The sequence below is a fragment of the Danio rerio genome, chromosome 5 (assembly GCF_049306965.1).
Source record: "Danio rerio strain Tuebingen ecotype United States chromosome 5, GRCz12tu, whole genome shotgun sequence".
NCBI lineage: Eukaryota > Metazoa > Chordata > Actinopteri > Cypriniformes > Danionidae > Danio > Danio rerio.
The window spans coordinates 54,912,903-54,936,754 of NC_133180.1; the positions used below are offsets into that span (position 1 = coordinate 54,912,903).

Genomic DNA, 23,852 nt, shown 5'->3' on the forward strand with positions numbered 1-23,852 from the left:
TCAGACGAGCGGGTAAGGTCATTGTTATATTTATTTGGTCAAATTAACTATAAGTTAATTCAGAATATTAATAATTATCAATAACTCGTTATTATTGAGCATTTTTGTCATGATGACAGTAAATAATATCTGACTAGATATTTTTCAAGGCACTTCTATACAGCTTAAAGTGACATTTAAAGGCTTAACTGGGTTAATCAGGTTAACTAGGCAGGATAGAGTAATTAGGCAACTCACTGTCTAATGATTGTTTGTTCTGTAGACTATCAAAAAATACAGCTTAAAGGGGCTAATAATTTTGACATCTTAAAAAGTTATTTTTTTTTTTAAACTGCTTTTAAACTTTACTCTAGCCAAAATAAAACAAATAAGACTTTCTTCAGAAGAACAAATATTATCAGACATACAGTGAAAATTTCCTTGCTCTGTTAAACATCCTTTGGGAAATATTTAAAAAAGAAAAAAAGATTCAAAGAGGGGCTAATAATTCGCACTTCTGATGTATTAATTCTGATGTTTGATTCTTCATGACTCACATGACTTAAGAGCTTTGGTGTAAACAAATACTGCACATTCATTAATACTGTCGTTTACATAATGAGTAATGTACAAACAAAAGAGCTAATCATCACACGACTACAGCTTTGAGAAAATGGGATTTTGATAGAAATATGGAAACTTGAGCTTGAGAATTGGGATTGCACATGCCAATTGGCTTTAGCAACCAGAAGCTGAAACTATTTTTAATGCTTTCTGAGCACTTCATTAAAATAAACACCATGTTTTTGATCATGATCTGCCATTTTAAAACATGTTCTCTGAATGTCCGTTTGTCATGCAACTTTTGCCACATTCAAGCAGATTGGATTTAGTCTTGCATGAACCAAATAGCTGTTCAGAGACATTACAAAAAAAAGGCTCCTTTCTACTAGATCTACTAATAGACCACAGAACTAATGATTCTAGATCTGGGGTTTTCAAACTCAGTCCTGGAGGGCCGGTGTCCTACATATTTTAGTTCCAACCCCAATTAATCACACCTGAAACAGCTAATCAAGCTCTTTTTGGGTAAACTAGAAACTTCCAGGCAGGTGTGTTGAAGGAAGTTGGAGCTAAACTATCCAGGACACCGGCACTCCAGGACCGAGTTTGGACACCCCTGTTTAGATAAACTGGAAATTATGATTTGTTTTTGTCTGTTTAAAATAGAAAGATTAAGAATCCCTTAACATAAACCAAGTAAACCAATCTAAACACTAAACCAAGTAACATTTCATTTACTAGACAAAGAATCATAAAAAAAAAGTTACAAAATAAAATATTTTATTAATTTGAATTATAATTATTTTAAATCGATTTGAAACTTTTTTTTAAAGAGCAAAAGTGCACGCATTATGTTTAGATCAAACTGCTGTTTTGAAAAGTTACAGTTTGACATACAACTTGTGTCTTTTTGTCATTTGGACATTTCCACATTTAAGTAGACAGAATTTAGTCTTCAATGAAACAATCTAGTACTGTGGTCTACTATTAGTCTGGTTTATGGAATTATGGCCTCTTGAACACTTATTTCAGAATTTTGTAGAGTTAGTGCCATTTAATTATTTAATTTTGCCAGAGAAAATAGCTGCATGATTCTGGGTACTCTGAGAGAGATGTTTTCATTGTTTAAAATTAAAAGAAAAATTATGATTCTCTTACAAACTAAACAAACTAACATTTATTTTAATAGAGAATGATAAAAACATTACTGTGTATTAAGGGAAGTGTATTCATAAGATATTTTAATTATTTGATTTTATTTTTGAAATCCCTCTGAATTAATAGCTCAATATTTGCGTAGTTGAAAAGATCTAATACTGAAGCTAACTTATAAATAAGCATGACATCTGCTCTCTCTGGATCAATGACATAAGAACACTGATATCAATGTTTGTTGTGATCATTACAGCTAATATAACAGCTAAAACAGATCATGCGACTGTTTGAATTGAGATCTTGTTTTTGTTTTATTAATCCTGCAGCTCAACCTCAATAACTGATTCTGGGTGTGTAAAATTATCTGGGGGCTATTCCAGAAAGCAGGTTATGTGACATACACGGGTAAGTTTGAGAGTAAGTAGGTGGATAACCTCAACTTTGGTTCCAAAATCGTAGGTAACTTCTGGGTATGTTAAGTAGCCATAGCAACTTACTCTCTGAAGATAACCTGCTCCGGAGCAGGTTATGTTCAGAGAGTAAGTTGCTATGTTTCAGAGTTTGTCTGTTTCAGAGAGTTTACTGAGCATTGCGTGCTCTTTTGATGAGAATATTTATGGATGTGGACACACAGATACAAGTTTTTTTCGTTGTGAGAGGGTTATAAGTGCATAGTTTTTTTCATAACCAAATTCATAATGTTAATGTATTTAACAAACCTTTTTGAAATCAAATGTGACAAACCGCGGGTCTGCGCTTACCATGAAAAACATTCAGTGCAGCTCTTTGTATTCGCGTCAGGGCATTTTAGGCAACTGTACAATGTGGCAGTAGGACCACCTGTACAGTATGCCTGACACTGAACTGTTTTTTTACACTTTTGTACAGTTCCTTGGTCATACATTACTGCGTATCATTACACAGATGATACAGAGCACGGGAATAGCGTAGTGGACAGTGCGTCAATAAAGAACAACGGAGCGCACAACGGAGCGAGTTCGAATCTCTCTTACAGATCTTGTGTTTTTTCTCTCCTTCTGCACCCTCACATTTTTCTGTATAATATTATAAGTGGCAGCTTTGTCTTTTGTAGGAAAATATATCTTTAATTTAAGATGTAGGACGTCATTCTTATATATACATTCACGCACACACACCTACATTTTTTAATATAATATTTTTTTTCAGGTTTTCTAAATGCTATTGTGTGCATTAATTGCAGCCGGTTTTAAAGCTCCATCAGTCACTAAAGGACACTGATAATATAAAATTTGTCCAAAGTATAAGTGTGCAGGTATACAACTTAATTTTCTATCCTTAATCTTTTGGTGTTTCAACTATTAAACTCATTACTGCTTCCACTTACCAGCTCATCACACACCCCACCTCATCACTATGTTGAGGCTAAATGGCTGATTTTCAGGGAGTAATGATTCAAGTGTATAACACAAATATAGTAAAAAAAACTATAAAGCAAATGTTGCTTAACACAATGTTTATTTTATTATATTTGTATTATAAAATAGAATCATTACTGGGCACTACATTGTTACTTGCTGGAGGACAAAAGATACCCTTTTCTGCCTTATACGATGACACCCTACCTGCAGCCTGACCCAGAGGAAATCTCAGTGACCCAAGCAGACAAAACAGATGGAAGAGTGCTAAAAAATATAATTAGTCAAAAAACTATGTTCAATCAAATAGTTTGGTCTGATCATTTCTTCATTTCCTGAAATAAAATGAATGATTTTGTACACTGCTTTATACACAAACCTTTCAACGTGCAACATATTTTTCATATACATTTCTCACCTTAAGTTGATGCTCATGTGACTTTATCTTTGAAGATGGACCTTATACAGCTACTTTAGAATTTAAATATGTAGATAAAAGATTTTGTGATCCAAGAGTAATATTCAAATATGGAAAAGTGCAGAAAATTCTTACACTGCTTGTTAGTTGAGGCAGAAGGAACTTCTTCTGCATGCAAAATAAAAATAACCTAAAGCTATCTGACAACAATCACTTACAACAGTGACAGAGTGTGTGGTTTAAGTCAAAAACTCAACCACTGAAAAGCCTTTATTATAGGACACAGCAGTTAGACAGGCCTCTTTCTATTAGCTGCGTGTCAGAAAGAATATTCTAGAGTGTTAAATAAAGAGCTCCAGTAATTAAATATTACCTTTTATGATAATGTTTCTGTGTTTAATGACGTTGGACAGAGTTCTAGCTCCAGAAAGATTACAATTTCTATAAGCCTTATTAGTCAATACACATATTGTGGCCTTAAGAAATTAATGGCAAGAAAAATAAATGCATGAATGGTTACACAACATACTCAGAAAGGATGTTAAAGAGTAGTTTAATTTATCATTACAATAAAATGGAGGATGGCATGTGTAATTTAATGAACTAAAAAAAATTCTTATTTATTTTTTATTTTCTTATCTATTTATTTATCTTATTCTATATTTCTTTCCTTCGTTGAAGCAGATGTGTAATCTCTGTGTTTAAAACCTCCAGCTTCGCCTCTGTAAAGTGCGTTGCCCTTTTTTTCTCACCGTGACTTTCTATGGTGACTCGTGAATTCGGCGATCTATTGAAAATGCCTTCAGGTGTGTGCCGTGCACGCGCATTAACCCGCGGTTATCTTCAGGAGGTTGATTAAACTAACTCTTGTCACCTGTTTTGGAACCAACATACTCGCGGTAAGCAGGTTTTGGGTAAATCAACCGAGAGTTTAGGTTTTAGCAGATGGTAAGTTAACCCAGCTTTCTGGAATACCCCCCTGGACAATTTCCATGAGAGCAACCTGAATATTTTTAGTCAGATGCACAACAGTGATACACAACATTAGTGAAGGACAGAGGAAGACTGGGGATCAGTTTACCTGGGCAGAGCAGCACGGCTCTCTGGATTGTTTTCAGAGCGTTGTGTCTTCTGTCCTCACCAGAGTGCCGGCCTGAGGCTAGTTGATTCACTCCACTGTACAGTAACGCCCTCTACAGATGGAAACATTTCAGCTCTTACAAACACATCTTTACTTTTGACTTCATCCACAAATGTTAAACTGTGTGAAATCAAAAGTTAATTCATTAAAAAAAGAGGTTTTCTAGAAATCTTCAATCAAAGTCTGATCATTTGCAACTTGAAGTTGTAGTTCTTATTTGTTGACGTCAGTTTGACGACTTCAGCCACAATATTCTTAACCATACTGCTTTTAAGGTTAGTTTGCTGCAAAAAAAAATTATGCGCAAAAAGAAAGGCTGGGCCTCTACTCAATTGTCCATTTAAAGGTCCTGTAAAATTAAAATAATGTTTTTTATATGTTTTAGATGACTGATATAAACATCCAGAGCTTGCGTTTTGTCAGTTCCATCTGAACCAGGCGAGCCAAAAATGTTTGTATGAACGGACAAAAACCAAAAATCATTGAGAGCTGTGGGCTGGAGGTAAATATACTAAACTATATTTCATTAAAGTTGCCATAGATAATCTCCAGCTTTGTTCATAATATTTAAAAATATACAGAAAATATTACTTTATATTACCTATTGCAGTATATTTTTTACAATTATAACTCATTACAATAAAAACAAAAACAATCACATTTATAGCAGTGGAATCATTGCTGAATACACTAGTCAAGCAGAATCTGCCTTTACTTTCATTTGCTCACTGATGTCTCTGCATTGTCTTCTATCAGTATGTACATTTAAGAAAAAGTCTAATTCATTTAAAACATTTAATTTCAGTTTTTTGTAGCTTTGCAATAAAACAAACAAACAAACAAACAAAATGCTACATTAAATTAGAAATGATCTTTTAACACTCCATATCATTCTCCTTCTCTTTTCAGATGGGATGAAGGGCCAAATCAAAGGTTACCTTGGGCCAACCTTGGCATGGGGGCCCTATTTTGGGCATCTCTGGTCTAACGTTTTATTTTTTAAATATTTTTTTAGAGGTTTGGTTCTAAACTATTATCATGATATAGGACAGTGGAGATTTCATACAGGAAAGCATTAAGGGCAGAGAGAAGGGAAGGATCGGCAAAAAATCTTGAGCCAGGAATCAAACTCAGGTCACCATGAGCACTTCTGTGCTATATGTCGGCATACAGTACCACTAGGCTATTAGTGCCGACTGGATCAACATTTTTTCACTTCACGTCATTCTTCATTTTCTCATCAATAATTCACTAATCAAATGCTCTTTAGTATCTGACATGCCCTGCCCCCTTTAAGACGTTTCTCAATTGCTTGTCAGTCGATGCGCTTGAGCTCAACCACTCTCATTGGCAGGGCTGTGATAAAAAAATAAAACGCTATTGGCTGTTTTTTTTTTAAAGGGGGGAGCTACTCTATGTCCCATCCTCTTCTCATGTTTCAGTTAAGATTGATTATAACATTGAATAAAAAAAAATAAAATAAAAAAAACATTCATTCATTTAAAAACAAATCACAGGACCTTAAAGTTAAAAGTACATTAACAAACTGAAATGAAAGTCTCAGCAACTTCAGGACTTTAAGTTACCTTTCCAAGTGTCAAGCTGGCTTGACATGCCACATTGCCGGCCACAGCACCTCCCTATGAAAAAATGAAAGATAATCCATCATTTATGTTCAGTGCTTTTCTAATAGATGAACTATAACTTTATGTAGGTACTGTAGATCTTCTGAAATTTAGTGTAAATGCTCACATCGGCTTTATTGGGGCAGTACTGTGGGACCAGTCTTGAGAGAAGAGCCCAGAGTGATGGATTTCCTGGGTTCCTTCAACACAAAAGATGTAAAAATCCATATAATTAAAAAAAAAAAAAAAAGCGTGCGTCAGAAGAAAGAGAGGCACGTTTGCGTTATTTGACTTCTGGGTTAATGCAATGATTCATAGTTTAATTCGATTAAAGCGTCTTCTCCTTAAGAGCGCTCTATTTAAAAAGAAGGACATTGAAAGGTCACTTGCTTTTGCACAAATAAAGAAGAGCATTTAATTTAATCAAAGTCCTCAATCTTCCACTCAACTAGACCAAATCAGGCCAGATAAATGTTCGATAATTGAAGTGTCTGAACTTCAGCTCAACAGCAAACCAATTAATTTAGTCTATTTTGATCCGAGTCCAGCTCTAAGCAGATTTGCAAGTAACAATGGACCATTTAAAAAAAAGCAAAAACAACAAAAAAGTAAATCAAAAATAATAATAAAAAGAAAGCAACAAAATAAAATAAAACTAAATAAAATTATAAAAAATATCTGTATTTACAAAATAAAATATAAAAGTTAAACATTTGAAAATCTAAAATAAAATTTAAAAAATCAAAAAGTAAACAAATTCAAATAAAAAATAAATACATTTGAAAAAGTAAAATACAAAACAAAATAAAAACAAAATAAAATAAAAAAGTAAAAAAATATTTAATTAAAAATTTAATTAAATAAATTTAAAAAAGTTAAATAGACAAAATATAACAAGAAAATAAAATAAAAAAAAATAAAAAAAAAACAAAAAAATTACATAAAAAATAATTAAATAACTTTGAAAAAGTAAAATAAAAAACTAAACAAAATAAAATTATGCAAAATAAAATATAGTAACAAAAAAAATTAAATAAATTTGAAAAAGTAAAATAAAAAACTAAACTAAATAAAATTATGCAAAATAAAATAAAAAAGTAACAAAACAAAACAAAAGATTAAATAAATAAAAATAATAATTTAATAAATTTGAAAAAAAGTTTTGAAAAAGAAAATCATATAAAACAAAATGTTTGTCAGTATTTTGACAACTGAAAACAGGTGTGCTGCTTAGCATTTTTGTACTATTTTTATTACAAATAAAATACAATAAAATATATATAATTCAAAGTCATTTATATTTTATGTTAACAATTGTGCTGATATGCAGTTTTACACAAAATCTCAGCAATTAAACATAACACAATAATCCACAAAATCTATGAGGATCAAAATTCCTGGCCACTGACACTTCATAATGGTTTCCTTGGCATTGCTTATCACATATAGCTTAATATATTATATGTATTTAGGATAGCAGAATCATATTCTAATATAATATTACCCTGTACCTGTGTATAGCCCTGGAAGCCTCTCTGTGAACTCCACTGAAGTTGCCCTGCAGGGCCAGCAGAGTACAGGTGAGCAGACAGCGGTCCTCCACAGCGCTTCCTGCAGGCTCTCCCAGCTTCAGCAGCTCAGTGACAGTAGCACTGGCCAGAGTGACGTCTCCATGAACCAAACCCAGAGCACACAGACACTGCAGGCTCTCCTGGACCGGCTCTTTCAGCATGGAGCTACACACACAAGCATGAACAAGAGCACAAAGGATGTGCTTTTGACCACTGAAGCAAAGAATGTGTTATTTTGATACGGCCAGTAGAGTAGTTGGTTTACCATTTAAAGAGCAGTGTTTTGGCATGATCCATGCTGCCCAGCTTGTGTTGAATCAGGGCCAGTGCTGTGAGTATATAGGCCTTTTCCTTCTCAGTTGACGCAACCACAAGGGCTTTTTCATAGGCTGGAAAGGAGCACAAAAATACAGGTTTACATATTTTTTTCGTATTTTGGGCATGATTTGAGAGTATAGTGCTGTTTAATGATTATTCGTGACTGAGAACAAAATATAAGTGCATGAATATATCGAGTGGAGGCCAGCTAGCAAAATGCTATGCAGATAAACCTCACTCCTCTGACCTTTAAAGGTGCTCTAGCGACAGACGTTAGAGGCCATGGTCTTTAGTCTCCTTGTTAGAGCAACCGACTCCCATGCGAAGAATCGCCAGTTCGTTTCCAGATCAGACCAGGTTGGGTACAGTAGGACTGGTGGGTTACTTGTGGGGGCTCGTCCGGGACGGAAAAGAAGTTTAGGGGAGTGAGTGTAACGGAGGCCAGCTAGCGAAGTGCTATAAAGGTAATACCTAACTCCTTTGTCCTCTAATGGTGCTCTAGCGACAAACGCTAGAGGCCATGGTCTTTAGCCTCCTTGTTAGAGCAATCCATAGATATATACACTAGATATCGCATATGTACCCTGAGTATGCGTCAATAGTGCCGCCATATTTGTACAGTGCTCCCGGGATGAGTGTCATTCAACCGCACAAGTCAACACGTTGTATTACGGTGAAGATGCTGGACTTTACGGTTGTACGGGTGTAGTTACAAGCAAACAAAGAAAACAAAGCACAAAGGCAAAACATTTCATAGGTAAGATTTAGTTTTTTACGTTTTTGTATGTTATGAACTTTTAACAGGTAACGTTATTGATGATAACATATACAGTCACTTACTGCATTCACAATGAGGCAAAGTAGCACCAACTCACACTAAACACTCGACTTAATGTTTTATTAAAATAAAATCAGCAAACAATGCAAAAGAAATATGACAACGAGATGCTGCGGTGCCAGAAACTTATATTACTGTCTGCTAGTGAACGAGTCGTTCATAACGGAGATTTATTTACAAACAAATCACTCCCTCCGTCAGTATGAGAACTAAAAGCAGGTGAGGACATGTGTTTCAGGACATGATTAGATCAAATGCAACAGGAAGGGTGGATAGTGTATTTCCATACACAAAAACAGAAGCTTTTTGTCAGGAATGCCTGTGCGATCACTTATCCATCAATCTAGAAAAGTGATGTAAAATAATAATTTTCGTAATTTATAAAAAAAAAAAATTGCATACTGGCCTCCGGAAAAACTCCCGATCATAGATATATGTGTAAATGTGTATATCTCTTGCTTTGGATGGCCACAGTCTCCCTGTACTAAAATGGTGGCTCTATTGAAGCATTCCTTCTAATAGATAACAACAGGGTAGGCGACATCTAATGTGTATACCTATGAGAGCAATCGACTCCCATGCGAAGAATATCCAGTTCGATCCCAGCTCAGACTGGGTTGTGTACAGTAGGAGCAGTGAGTTGAGGGGGGTTGAGGGGGTTGAGTTTAACGGAGGCCAGCTAGCGAAGTGTTATGCAAAAAGGTAAAATCTCTCTCCTCTGACCTCCAAAGGTGCTCTAGCAATGCTAGAGGCCATGGTCTTTAGCCTCCTTGTGAGAGTAACCAACTCCTTATGCAAAGAATCGACGGTTCGATCAAAGCTTAGAGCGGGTTGGGTGCAGAAGGCTCCAGATTTGGCTTCAGTACTGTCTAATCTAATGTATATGCACAAATATAATTTTGTATAGCTTCCTATTTAAAATATGAGTTTAAAAGACAGATGATTATTTGAATCTAATAAGCTTAGTTTACAACATTTACATTCTACTAACAATAAATCTCAAATATCAGAAATGACAACAGATTGTTAAGATTAATTCACTTGCTTGATAGATTTCACTAATTAATTTTCCTTCTGCTTAGTTCCTCATTTATCAGGGGTCGCCACTTACCTAACAGATTTATGTATTTTTAATTTTAGGTGGTTTTTGTAATGCGTTTTGTCTTTGGTAAAATTATTTGCAAATCACATCTTTAGTGATTTTGCAACCAATAACACCGTCTTGTCCTAACAGGTGGATTTAGAGGGTTTTGCATAAAAAGCCCAAGTGGATTAAGCTAGTTGAGGAAAAAGAAAATTCACCTTGTTAAAAACCAAAGAGTTGTCTAAAGTGACATTTACGAAAAAAATAATTTATTATTTACTAGACAATAACCTTCTCATTACATATAAAAATGAAACTGCTGAACCTAATCAGAGAAGCCTGATAGAAAATGATCATTTACAAGTAAAGAGGTCTGATAGATTTAGAGGGTTTTGCATCTGAACTCTTCATATACAAGTTATTTTTAAATAGCTTTTATTTTGTATCCCATTAGTCACAATTAATCGTTTACCAGAACTATATCAATAGCCACTCACCCTGAATGCTCTCTGGCAGGCGACCGATTCTAAAACAGGCGAGCGCCAACCCAATGAGATCATGCAGCTCCTCTAGTGGCGTGGAGCAATAAATGCGCACTGCTTCTTCCCACTGCCCATCATCACTGACAGCCACATTTTAAAATAAACATTATTTTGCACTGATAATGCAGATGACATTCTTATAGACAAAAGGTTTATTCTGATTTTCAATATTCGGTTATAGACAAACATATAGTTTACCTGAGGGCACGTCCGTAACCCCTTAGAGCAAAGCTGAGCTTGTCTGTATGAAGAGACCCCTGAAGCAGCTCAACAGCTCTGTGGAGAAAATAATAAATCCACTGAGAAAATTTGTAATAATATTGTCTAAATCAGTGTCACAAATATTCAGCCGTGTAATATAGGCCAGGGGCTTTCAGGGACCCCGTATGAGGCTGCCAGGGGATCAGTGGAAATATTTCGAGAAAAATGCTAAATTAAAAAAAAAAAAAACATTATTTTATAAAGTTTAATAAAGAAACAAATTAATATAGCTGGAACAAAACAATAAAAATAATAATAATAACATCCATAAAATATTTAAAATAATATTTAAGTATTTAAAAAACAACTCAAGATTAGATTAAAAAAAATCACATAATATTTAACTAATTAAAATTAGTATAAAATTAATAATAAACACAGAGGGGAACTAAATATTAAAATAAGTAACTATAAAAATGTGTAAAACACAATAGAATTATATGTAGAAAAAAACATCTCAGCATGAACATTGTCTTTATACAAGAAACTTTATAGTATTTTTTCTAATAAATAAGATATAAATGTCTGCAATATTAAAAAACCAAAGATTAACCATTAATATGAAATTATGTCAGGTAGCCTAATTATCTTTTTTGACATGTGTAATTAGCTAGAAAGGGCAAACCTGTGATAAGCCTCAGTGGCCTGTTTCCTGAGCTGCAGGTGTGTGTTCAGGTATCCGAGCATGATGAAGGCGTCTGGGTCTGTCTGAATCCTCTCTGGTGTGAAAAACAGAAAGAACACTGAGCTTCATTACCTCTCTTCATCTTTCAAATTTGTCATTGTCACATGATTAATTTCCTAAATATTCAATGGGAGACACATTTTTGAAATGCGTCTAGTCGTTACAAGTCATTCAAATCATTCAAGCCATAATGGGATTTAAACCATTTCCAGCCTAAAGACGCTTTTATGAACAAAGAGGGTGGTGCATTATTTGAATTATAATATAATAATATACAATAACTATTTGCTCCATATTCAAAAAGCATGCAGATTTTTTAACATTGCGTATTACAGTGCATATAGTACCATTTCAGCGTATTTACCTACTTTGAAAGTTAAAGATTTTAGGATATCAATAGCATACTGGTTGCACTTTAATAATCATTTTATTGGGTAAGACATGCACTTTATTTTAGCATTGGGTGAAGATGTTTATGTTTTAATCTAATGCAGTTTTACTGTATTTATTCAGATTACACATTAAAGGGATAGTTCACCCAAAAATGAAAATTGTGTCATCATTTACTCATCCTTCACTTGTTCCAAAAAAGTTTGACTAACTTTCTTCTGTTGAACAGCACTGACTTCCTTAGTACTTTTGTTCCTACTCCAGATGTCAATTGCAGTTTTTTCACCAACATTTTTTTTAGAATTTCTTCTTTTGTGTTCAACAGAAAAAATAAAATATAGGTTAAAAAACTAGCATTTTTACTTACAATTACACTCCTAGGGATCTGATTTAACGATCTAGGCGAAGTCGAAAGCACATGGCACAAAAACATTAAGGCCATGTCTGAATCTACTTGCTATTTTAAAGACAGAAAAATAGACTCTGCATCCCAGCGCATGGTCTAACAGGGTTATGCTTATTCTCTTAATTAGTTATGGGTGTGTTTTGAGCATAACACACATTAAACCAACCAGAGTCTCGTCTTCCATTCCCTTCAAAAGTTTATTGCTCATTTGCTATTTAGATGGTGGACTTTGTAAGTGAAAAAACTGAACAATTCACTAGCAAGAAAACAGTTAAACAGACCATCTGCAGCGCAAGGATATAGAATGAGCCTCCTCCATTCGGCCTCTTTAATTTTAGTCTTTGCTTTACTCCTTTTCTTTACTCCAAACTGCACTAGAATTTGTTTGGAAATGACCTAAGATGAAATGAGATGAGCGCACCAGAGCACAGTGTCACGCTTATTCAAATTAACTGTTTCATCAAAGCAATCCCACCAGAGTTTGTTTTAATTAAACCAAACCTGCCAAGAGCCAAGAACACACCCTTAAGTCTTTAACACCTTAAGCCTGTTTGAACCGGAAGTCTTGTGGGCATCATTCCCTCATTGCAAACCCACGGTAAAAGAGGGTTTTAATATGCAGTTGCCATGAAAGCCCTCAGGTTGATATCAAATGAAAGACTGCCACTCTAAATGTGGAAGCAAATGGTCAGACTTTCATTGAAGATTACCTAAACAAACTATTTTGATCCATCTTTTCAGTAGATTAATTTGCATTTATTAAAGAGAGCTAGCAAAACAAATATCGTAAAATTTCCTTTCACATGGACTTTAAAAACCCTAACACTTTTTTTAATCCAGAGTAATGTGTCTGTGTTCTCACCAGTGTACTTGCTCAGAGCAACTTGAGCAGCAGAGACAGCGTTCATCTGGACAATGTTGTAGAGATACAGCTCTGAGTCTCTATTGCTCCTGTCCAGCAGTGTGGAGCAAACACAGTACGCATAACCCTTCACTCCTTCAGTCTAAACAGAACATAAAGCAATCATTTGAACATGAAGAAGAAATGATATACTACAATTCATACCTTTGTGGTCTTTTTTTAAAGCAATATCTCATTTTATCTATCAAGGCTGCAATAAAACAATCAAAAAGGACAGTCGAGACAAAATGTTTTTAAAAATGCTATATCCAAATAATGTTGTTGCTTTCTATAGTACTTAAAAGAAAAAAAACTCACTGTATTTAACATAGACAAAATCAGCAATATAGAATGACTTCTGAAGGATATTGTGACACTGAATGGTGGATATTTAGGGCTACAGAATGCACCCTGAATATACACTATATACAACCCCAAATCAGAAAAAGTTAGGACAGTTTGGAAAATGCAAATAAAAAAAGTGGTGAATTCCGAATTTACTTTGACGTATTTCATTGCAGACTATTTGAACACGAAAATTTTCATGTTTTGTCTGTATATATGTTTATACAGAGTTCACTACAACACTGGGTGTTATTTTGGTTTCAGAATGAATTTGAAGAATCTTTGATCTACATTACATGCTGAATGCTAATACGTGCCCCTGGACCTCAGAGATTCATATGAAAGCTAAAGAAATAAGCTTTCCACTGATGTATGTTTTGCACAGTTAGGAAAATATCTGGCAGAGATAAAAATATTTGAAACCTGCAATCTGAGTAAAATCTAAATACTGAGTAAATTGCCTATATAATAAATCTGCTAGCAATGCATATTACTAATTAAACATGTAATGTTTATAAAATATTTACTGTATGAAATACACTAAATGTTTTTACAGAAAATGACCTTTACTTAAAATTCTAACAAACAATAACAAAATATATATATATATATATATATATATATATATATATATATATATATATTTTTTTTTTTTTTTTTTTTTTTTTTTTTTTTCCCATTTATTGTATTCATGGTTATTCCCAAAAACATACCAGTTCAACATAAGACTGCTTTTAGCAAAGCCCAAATATCGGAATGATTCGAAATATTTAGAAATTAGTACACATACATGAGTGCTCAGTTCTGTGGTGTGTCTGAAAAGATCCATTGTGTCATAACTGCCAACTGTCTCAGCAATGAGGGCCTGTGTAACGAGAAAGATGTTAGATATGTTGCGAGTAGACCACTGGATTTTATATTAATTTTTGAACTTGTCACAAGTCTAAACAACTACCTGTCCGATCCAGCAATTCACATAAAGGGGCTCTAGAGACTGAGCAATCTTAAAGGCTTCATGAGAAAGCTTAAAAAAAAAAAAAAAAAAAGAAAAAAACGACAATTAGAGATTATTAGTGTGAGTGTAATTGTCAAGCTAATCCCTTAACCAACCTTACCTCTATATTTCCCTTCTTCAGATACAAAGCACCAAGGTTGGTCCAGGCTACCACATTCTGAAAAATAACCAGGAGATACAGTTATCAGCCCTCATGTCAATTTGTTGTTGTTGTTTTATTTTATTATGTTGTTGTTTTAAATTATTTATTAAGTGATGTTTAAGAGATGCAGTAAAAATCTCACGGTATTTTCTTCTTCCGAGAAAAGTCTTATTTCTTTTAGCTAAATTAAGCTGGAATAAAAGCAGTTTTATTGTATTTGTAAAAATTTAAGAACTATATTATTAGCCCCATTAAAAACACTTTTCCAATAACTTATTCTAACTTGCCTACACTGTAAACCATATCTGTATATTAGCAGTTTTCCATATTTTGAGGTTCATGTTTTTATTTTTTCCCCTGTTTATTTATGGCTTTTGAATTATATTCTGGGACCTTGATCTTTCTGCCATCAACGTTTAACCATGAAAAGTTTGAAAAAGTGACTTTTATTAACATTTTAATAGTTTAAATTGATATATTGTCAGGCTGGTGTTATATATTATACTACAAAAGCCACCGCCAGTACACCTTCTTCTATTTTACAGACTTATTTCTCAAGATTTTATTTATTATACATTATATAAACTTCTAAAATAAAAGTCACTATGTTAAACTTTTTCAACAAGTTTGGATTGGAGTTCAATTAAATTGAATTCAAAAGTCAACAGAGCAGAGATCAACATCTCATAATGCAATTCACAACCGTATATAAATGGGAAACACTTGTCAATCACAAAATAAGGAAATAGTTAACAAACAGATGCTTTGAGTGTAGTTAACCTAAAAACCTAGTTCAGTCTTTAACTAGCAATTTAAGCTGAATAATAGTACCTGGCAAAATAACTATTAAAATATTATGTACTTTCATCATGGCAAAGACAAAAAAAAATAGTTTTTAAAACTATTGTGTCTAAAAATGTGTTAAAAATAATAACATATCAGTTAAGACACTAGGGAGTTATTTTTTAAAATGAAATAACATTCACAGGAGGGCTCATCATTTTGACGTCAACTCTATATTACTTGCATCAACACAAATGTTTAAAAAGTAAGCAAACTGTTCCCCTTTCTTGCATCACTTACGTTTGGCTCCGCTTTGACTGATTTGATGAAGCTGTGTTGTGCAAGTGCAAAATTTTCAATTCCTAAGATTGTAAAACAGAATATAATGAACACACAAATGACCAATCACATTGTAGTTATGTAATGCAGATTAATTCGATTATGCACATCTGATTGTGTTTACCCTTTGTCATGGCTACCACCCCGAGGGCATTCCAGTATGTGTGATTTGCACTGTCCAGCATGATTGCCTTTTTCACACACTGTCAGAACAGTGACAAAATCACAGTGACAGCCTGTTAAGACTCATACTCATGAGATCACTATGAATTCAAAAAATTCGGGTTAAGTACCTGAAGGGCTTTCTCCAGCAGAGCCTGGGGATCCTCCTCAGGATAATGAGAGCTGAGCAGTCTGGATTGATGGTAATAGTTCAAACCCAGGTCACACCACAGACTGGGAGCTTCTGGCATCAGCTTTAATGCACGACCAAAACACCTAATAAAATATAGGTTCATTACAGAATGAGGAAATTATTAGCATTTATTCGTTTATTTTTGCAGTAGGCATTATTTCTATTCATTTGTATTTTTATTTATATACAGTATCTAATTTATATTTCTTTCCATTTTTCCAGTCTTCATTTTAATAATTAGTTCAATATGTTTTTGTATCTTTTCCCAGAGATGGGTTGCAGCTGGAAGGGCATCTGCTGCATAAAACATATGCTGGATAAGTTGGCGGTTTATTTCACTGTGGGAACCCCGAATTAATAAAAGGACTACGCCAAAAAGAAAATGAATTAATGAATGTTTCTGTATCTGCTTAAATAAATACAAGCAAATTCACAAAGTTTGTCCTTGATTATTGGAAGAAATAATTTGATTTTTATTTTATATATTTAATGTATTTTACTTCTGTGATGTCAAAGCAGAGTCTGAGACTGTGTGATCGCTCTATAGTGGCAAAAGGTCAAAAGAAAATCGGCACACTGCTACTTTAGCTCTCAAAAAATGTTTAATGCAACAACATTTCGACCTGCATGTCATTGAAATATTGTTGCATCAAGCATTTTTTGAGAGCTAAAGTAGCAGTGTGCCGATTTTCTTTTGACCTTTTGCCACTGTATTTGTTTTTGAGAATCCTGCCTTTGAGAATCCCAGATGTGTGCACATTTCTGTTTTTTGATTACTCTTTGGTATTACATGATCCTTCAGAAATCCACTTTATAAGCCAAACTGATGCTCAATAATTGCTTCATACTCAACATTCTGTTCATACACATTTTCATTACAAAAAAACCATGACTTTTCCAGGACTTTCGAGTCAATATTCATGATCTAATGTTTCATGTAATGTCTACATTCATTAATTCAATTTCTCTTCAGCTTAGTCCCTTTATTAATCTGGGGTCGCCAAAGCGGAATGAACCGCAAACTTATCCAGCATATCTTTTTTTACGCAGCGGATGCCCTTCCAGCTGCAACCCATCTCTGGGAAATGTAATGTCTACATACACAAGGTAAATTATAAGAAAAACAAAGAATGTTTACATTTATTACAGCATATCATAAAACATGCAACAGTCTCTTGCGGTTTAATTAATTTTTTTTATTTATATAAAATAGATGATGGTTACACAGCACTAATGATGCGAGACCATGTTTTTGGCCAAGAAAAGAAGTAAAAATATCTAACCTCCAATCCAGTATACAGATATTTGTTAAACTAATTTTAGATAATGTAAATAGCTTGTTTAACTAGTATTAGTAGGTAAAACTACTTTTATTGTAAAGCAGCGATTACACTGCACTTTTCGCTCCATAGACTTCCATTCATAGGCATGCGAATGCGGCAGACTAGAAACGCAAGCACGTGCGCCAAGTTTCACATTCACTGCATTTAAAAGTTCAAGCTTGGTGAATTCTTACCTGCGAATCACTTGATTGGGTTAGACCAATAGAAGATCATTTAAAATAAGACATTTAAAATATGGAGCAATCGCTCAATTTATTAACATATAATCCTATTGTTTAATACCACCCCAGTTGCTCTGGATAAAAACATCTGCTAAATGACTAAATGTAAATGCAATTTCCAGGACTTTTTCAAAACCTTGTAGGTTTTTTTGTTTTTCCAAATCTTTTCCAGGCCTGGAAAATGCCATGTCAACATTACATGATTTTTCCAGGTTTTCCATGACCGTATGAAACCTGTTATTATTATCATCAATGCTGAAAACAACTGTGATGCTTAGTGTTTTTGTGAATGCTCTGAAGAATAAAAAGTTCAGGAGAAAAGTACTTGTGTTTGAGATATGAAATCTTTTGCAAAAATATATGTCATTACAATGACTTGAACATTTTGAAAAACTTTTTTGATCCACTTCAGATGTTCAAATATTAACACTTGGCCCCTATACACCTGGTATTGACACAATTTTGTCCTGATTACAAGTGGATAATCACAAATTTAGCAGAAAATTTAGAAAAAAAAAAGTCTTCTTATCATCTTCAATGATTTGTTCAAATGTAGATTGTATATGCTTATTTACCAATATTACATATTACATTCAAGAAATAGAGAAAAAATATCCATATTACCCTAATAGTAAACATTTCTGTTTACAATTGCCTTATTTGGTGCAGAAGGGAGATTATGGCTATTTTAGCTTTAATGGCTATTTTATCGTAAAATAAGATTTCCTGATGCCATGTCTAAAACAGATTTTTAAGACAAACATTTTATAGAAATTCTACAGTATTTAAATGATTCCCCTTTAAAATGTATATTATTTAAAGTCTCTCCAGAGAAAAAAAAACGTTGTCTCTTTAATGTTGTTAACATTAAAAATATGGCATTGTAAAAATTTGAATTACATTTAGTATGATATTAGATAATATAAAACTATACTAATAAAATCCTGGGAAATTCCCCTTTAATTAAATGTCCAGGAGTACATTTAGTTTGTCCAATATGACATTGTGTATAAATAACCCCATCATGTCTTGAGGTAAAAGAAAAAATTGATTATGTTCCTACTAAGGACTGGATTTCAAAAAGTTTGTTATTTGAACATTAATCTGATGGGCAATTGTAAATGTATGTCTTTCACCTTTCTCCGAGAGTGAGGAGCTGTCTCTGGTCAAGTGTGTGCTTCTGATCGGATGGATCCATTCCACACAGAGCTCCAGGTACCAGCACTTTAGCCCGGTTTGGAGACACAGTTCTGGAGGCGGTGCAGGAATCACCTAATAACTTCCACAGACACGACAGGTCTGGCCTTTGCTTTACAGCTCTGAGCGCACAGAAGAAAACAAACAAAGAGATCACATCAATACTCAATGGATGACAGCCATTAATTACACCTTACATTGCTTGAAGGCTTTTTACAGAATGAGATGTATTCATTTTTTTCCAGCAGACCTCCATATTCACAAAACACTTTACCTGAACAGATAATGGATGGCGTTTTGTATCAGATCTACAGCTCTTCCATCAAGATAGTCATCCAGTGCACTTTTAGCCAAAGCTAACAAGCATTCACCAAGACCTGAGAAAGCAAAACACAGTAAAAAGTCTTTCTGAAGCACTACAAGTTTATATACTGTATGGAAAACACTGTACAATAATATTCCAGTAGTTACTGTGTTTATCAACATGGACAAACAATGAACAATACATTTATTACAGTATTTATTTAAGTTAGTTAATGAAATTAAAGTTGTTCAGATCACACTTTATTTTAATGTAAAACTCCAGCTATTAACAAACTAAGACTTTTAGGTCAATAAACTACTAATAAGCTACTTACTAGCTGGTTAATAAGGTAGTGGTTGGGTTTAGGTTTTGGGTAGTATTAGGGATGTAAAATAATATCAAACTCTATAAGGGCTAACCAAGATGGCTGAGTGGTTAAGGTGTTGGACTTGAGATCCAATGGACAGATGTCCTCGTGGGTTCAAACACCACTCCTGGTAGAAAATTTGTGAAACTTTATAAGTGCCAATAAACAGATAATATATTAATAAAATTATTCCCTCTGGTATTTATGTATTTATTATTTATTTATTGCCACATCAGCAACTTATGGCTATTTCATGGCAAAATGAATATACATAAACATATGACATTATAAAAACTAATTCGTATTACAATAAAAAGTTACTTAGACAAATATATATAATATAAATAAATAAAATATTCAAAGTTAAACATGAATGTTCTGTTCAATTTTTGATAAATAATTTAAGATTATTCCTGGTGGTACCTTTTTAAAAATGTCCATCAAAGTACTCTCCTTATAAATATTTTGTCTAATTCTATTCAAACTTTCACATTCCAACAAAATTAGTTTGATAGTAGTAGCAGCCTGGTAGTAATCACATTCAGGTGGGTCTTAGTTAAAATGTCCAATCTAGTTGAGATAGTTTGATCATCCCTGGTCTCAAAATTATCATTTGCAAAGTGTCTTTTATTAATTTTCAGGTTAATTTCATGTAATTTATTATTTATGCAGTTGTCCCATTCTCTTTGCCAAGTTTCGATTATATAATTAATTAATAAATATTAATTGTGGGTGTCAAGTCCTCAGGAGGAATTAAACATTCTGTCACTTTCAAGTAGATTTTACTGCTCCATCTGGATTCCCTCTGGTAAGAGACATAGAGTCCCTAAGTGTAGTTTGATCAATACAAGAAATTCTTTGTACCCGTTTCATTGAGTTTGTTTAACAAGACTTTATCATAATTATTATTGTTTGAACTACTGTATTTTGTACTGTTTTTATTGTATGTCTGCAGCAATACGGCAATCCCCATGACTCTTTCCAGTGGGACATGCCTGAAACACCTCCCTAGGTAGGCGTTTAGGAGGCATGCAAAACAGATGCCCGAGTCACCTCAGACTTCTCTCGATGTGGAAGAGCAGCAGCTCTACTCCTCTACAGTTCCTCCTGGGTATCTATAAGGGTGCACCCTGCCACCTTGTGAAGGAAACTCATTTTGGCCACTTGTATCCGAGATATCGGAGATGTATGTCGGCGCTTAAGAACTTCTGCAGCGAGCAGACACATTCACAATGAAGTTTAGCAACACCTGACGTCATCCATTTAAAGTGAATGGGAAGCATTGACGCTGACTGTATTTTAATATTGTATTGGTACAGGTTAAACTATGATTAATTATTGTTCATTCTTACTTCATGTTAGTAAATGCATTAGCTAACATTAATGGAATATTATTGTAAAGTGTTTGCAACGTTTCTGCAGAAATCCAACAAACCTTTCAGTGCTGGCACATAGTCCTCCTTCTCTAAGATTTGCTTGTATTCCGCGGCGGCCTCTTTAAAGCGGCCGAGGATTTGTTTAATGGCAGCGGTCTGATAGAGGCTGTAGATGGAGGTGGGCTGCAGTACGTGGGCTTTATCGAAAGCTTTCAGGGCAGCGGTGAAGCTCCTGCGATTTAGGTAAGCCTCGCCTAAACATTCCCAACAGACCCAGTCCTGAGGATCAGCCCTCAACGCCGCCTGCAGACTGACACCACAGCAGAATCATGAGTACATTTCAAATACTTAAAAAAATATAAAACAAAACAAAACAATATTAATAATTGTATTTAAATGTGTTAAGTACAGTGGTGGAAAGAGTACTGAAAAGTCATACTTGAGTAACATTACTTGCTCAAAAATGTAGTGCGAGTAAAAGTATCTGTATCTAAAAAGTAGCCCTTTTCAAAACTATTCAAGAATAGTGAGTATTACACAGTGAACTGTTGTTGCCTTTACATGCGATTTGTGTGTGTGTGTGTGTGTGTGTGTGTGTGTGTGTGTGTGTGTGTGTGTGTGTGTGTGTGTGTGTGTGTGTGTGTGTGTGAATGTAACATTCTGTAGTGCATTTAGTTATTTTTTAAGGCCATTTGGCAATTTCAGTTATCATATAGTAAACATCCTTCATCTTCTTATCAGTTACATGATGCAGTCAGAACAGTCTTTGGATCATTGCATGTAAAGATTTTGCACATTTTCTTTGACACTTTTAATGCTTTCAAGTGGTTTGCTGCAGTTGTATAATTAATCAATTAAACATGATTAATTACAACAAAAAGCGTGATTAATTTGTTAATTTTTTTTAATCAATTGGCAGCCCTAGTAATTTGTTACTTTACACCACTGGTTAAGTATTGAATAATTTAACCACCAAAATTTTAAAATGATAAAGTAATCTTTTGAGACAGGAGTGTGGACTTCTATTAAGCATTAGTTATGTGATATTCCAAAATGCGCATACAAATCTATCTATCTATATCTGTCTGTCATTGTGAAAGCTGCTTTATTATATTGAAATCTTTATAAGCTGTTTATTAAAAAAAATATATTAATATAATTGGGCGTCACGGTAGCGAAGTGGGTAGCACAATCACCTCACAGCAAAAAGGTCACTGGATCGAGTCCCAGCTGGGTCAGTTTGGTCATTTCTATATGGAGTTTGCATGTTCTACTCGTGTTCGTGTGGGTTTCCTTAGGGTGCTCTGGTTTTAAGCTAAATTAAAACCAGCTAAAATAAGCTTAAGTAAGCTAAATTGGCCATAGTGTATGAGTGTATCTGAGTGTTTACTGGTGTTTCCCAGCGTTGGGTTGCGTCTGGAAAGGTATCTACTGGGTAAAACATATGCTGAATAACTTGGCGGTTCATTCTGCTGTAGCAACCCTGATTAAAAAAAAAACTTAGCCGAAATGGAGATAAATGAATAAATAGTAATATAATTATTAAAAATTATACATTTATATATAAAATTTATATTATAAAATTTGACATTGACAACACTTTTCTTGCTATGCTAGTAGTACAAAAATCAGTAATAATAAAATAAAAAAAAATAATACACTAGAGTCAGTGTTAGAGATCATACATCTCTAACACTGAAGTTACACTGTTGAGTTTCGTATAGATTTCCAGACTGTTTTTGTTTTGTTTCTGTTATCTTTGTTGTATCCTTATCACACCATATTGTATGTTGTCTTGATTATTTTATGCAAAATTTTATGTAAAGCTATTTATGTGGATTCTGGTCTGTACTAACCTTTCATACTACTATGGGATTGGAAATATAGTTATTTTGCATCTGTTCACCAAATTTCTATATAACTGAGCTACTTTTTGTTCACTAATAATCATGTTCATATAAACACTATAAATGAGAACTTCTCCCTCAATCCCCGGGTCTGAATGCAGACTCAATGCAGCAGGTTTCCTGCCCTGTCTATTTCAACCATTAGCCCCGCTGGAAAATTTAGGCGAACACAGCAGCACGGCGATGTGTCTAAATGTAAACAAACTCCACTGATAAAGGACAAAGTCCACCATTCTCCAATCATTGTACTGCTCTCCCAACAAAAATGCTTGCTGCACACAAACAGTTTTCTGTATCGGCCCTGAAAGGATTAGGAAAAAAACATGCAAAAAACCCATTGATCATGAAAACAAACACATACGACCCTTCATGAACGGCTAAATACTGCATGCTGTGGGTCCGTGGACATGGTTTCACCTAGTCATCAACATAGAATAATTAAGAAGCCGGCTCTTCACAGAGGATAAGAAAACTCCACTATGAATAATAATGAGAAACGACGCATCATCTTTGCATTTGCAGTTTTGCGCTACTTCACCGATTTTGATCCCTCACTAAAAATAATTTTAAACCCGGAAGATGTTTATTAGCTGACAAAACCTCAAAATTATGCAGGTTTCCCCACAATTAAAGCTCACAGGTGCTAACATTGTCTTAACTGATGCTCGACACACACAAATCTGTTAAAAAATTTTTCAAAAGTACTTGAGGGTTTCATGAACCTTTAAGGTGGTTTAACCTTATGTCCCTGTAATTCAAAACACTTAAAACCATATTTTATCATATTTAATATATATTAAATATGTAAAATATATGGGAAACATTTTACATCTATATCCTGATTGGCTGCGATTCAATTTTAGGAATTGACTTGGAGTTCACT

The 23,852-nt window shown here is 34.0% G+C and overlaps 1 protein-coding gene and 1 non-coding gene across 2 annotated transcripts in view; one reads left to right on the forward strand and one right to left on the reverse strand.

The window, feature by feature from the left end:
• The window catches only part of skic3 (SKI3 subunit of superkiller complex), a 52,896-nt gene that overhangs the window by 16,169 nt on the left and 12,875 nt on the right, over positions 1-23,852 (reverse strand). Inside the window, exons 17-34 of the mRNA XM_002662098.7 lie at positions 21,122-21,372; positions 19,290-19,392; positions 18,955-19,137; positions 16,193-16,337; positions 16,024-16,102; positions 15,861-15,922; positions 14,736-14,792; positions 14,576-14,644; positions 14,411-14,485; positions 13,237-13,378; positions 11,519-11,612; positions 10,831-10,908; positions 10,588-10,712; positions 8,116-8,239; positions 7,791-8,015; positions 6,407-6,479; positions 6,241-6,294; positions 4,595-4,706 (exon numbers count right to left, since the gene is read on the reverse strand). Of these exons, the coding sequence (XP_002662144.4) occupies positions 4,595-4,706; positions 6,241-6,294; positions 6,407-6,479; positions 7,791-8,015; positions 8,116-8,239; positions 10,588-10,712; positions 10,831-10,908; positions 11,519-11,612; positions 13,237-13,378; positions 14,411-14,485; positions 14,576-14,644; positions 14,736-14,792; positions 15,861-15,922; positions 16,024-16,102; positions 16,193-16,337; positions 18,955-19,137; positions 19,290-19,392; positions 21,122-21,372 (2,051 nt within the window). The remainder of the gene's footprint in view (positions 1-4,594; positions 4,707-6,240; positions 6,295-6,406; positions 6,480-7,790; positions 8,016-8,115; positions 8,240-10,587; positions 10,713-10,830; positions 10,909-11,518; positions 11,613-13,236; positions 13,379-14,410; positions 14,486-14,575; positions 14,645-14,735; positions 14,793-15,860; positions 15,923-16,023; positions 16,103-16,192; positions 16,338-18,954; positions 19,138-19,289; positions 19,393-21,121; positions 21,373-23,852) is intronic.
• On the forward strand, positions 19,737-19,819 carry trnas-uga (transfer RNA serine (anticodon UGA)). Its single transcript has one exon. It is a non-coding gene; the product is annotated as a tRNA-Ser (tRNA).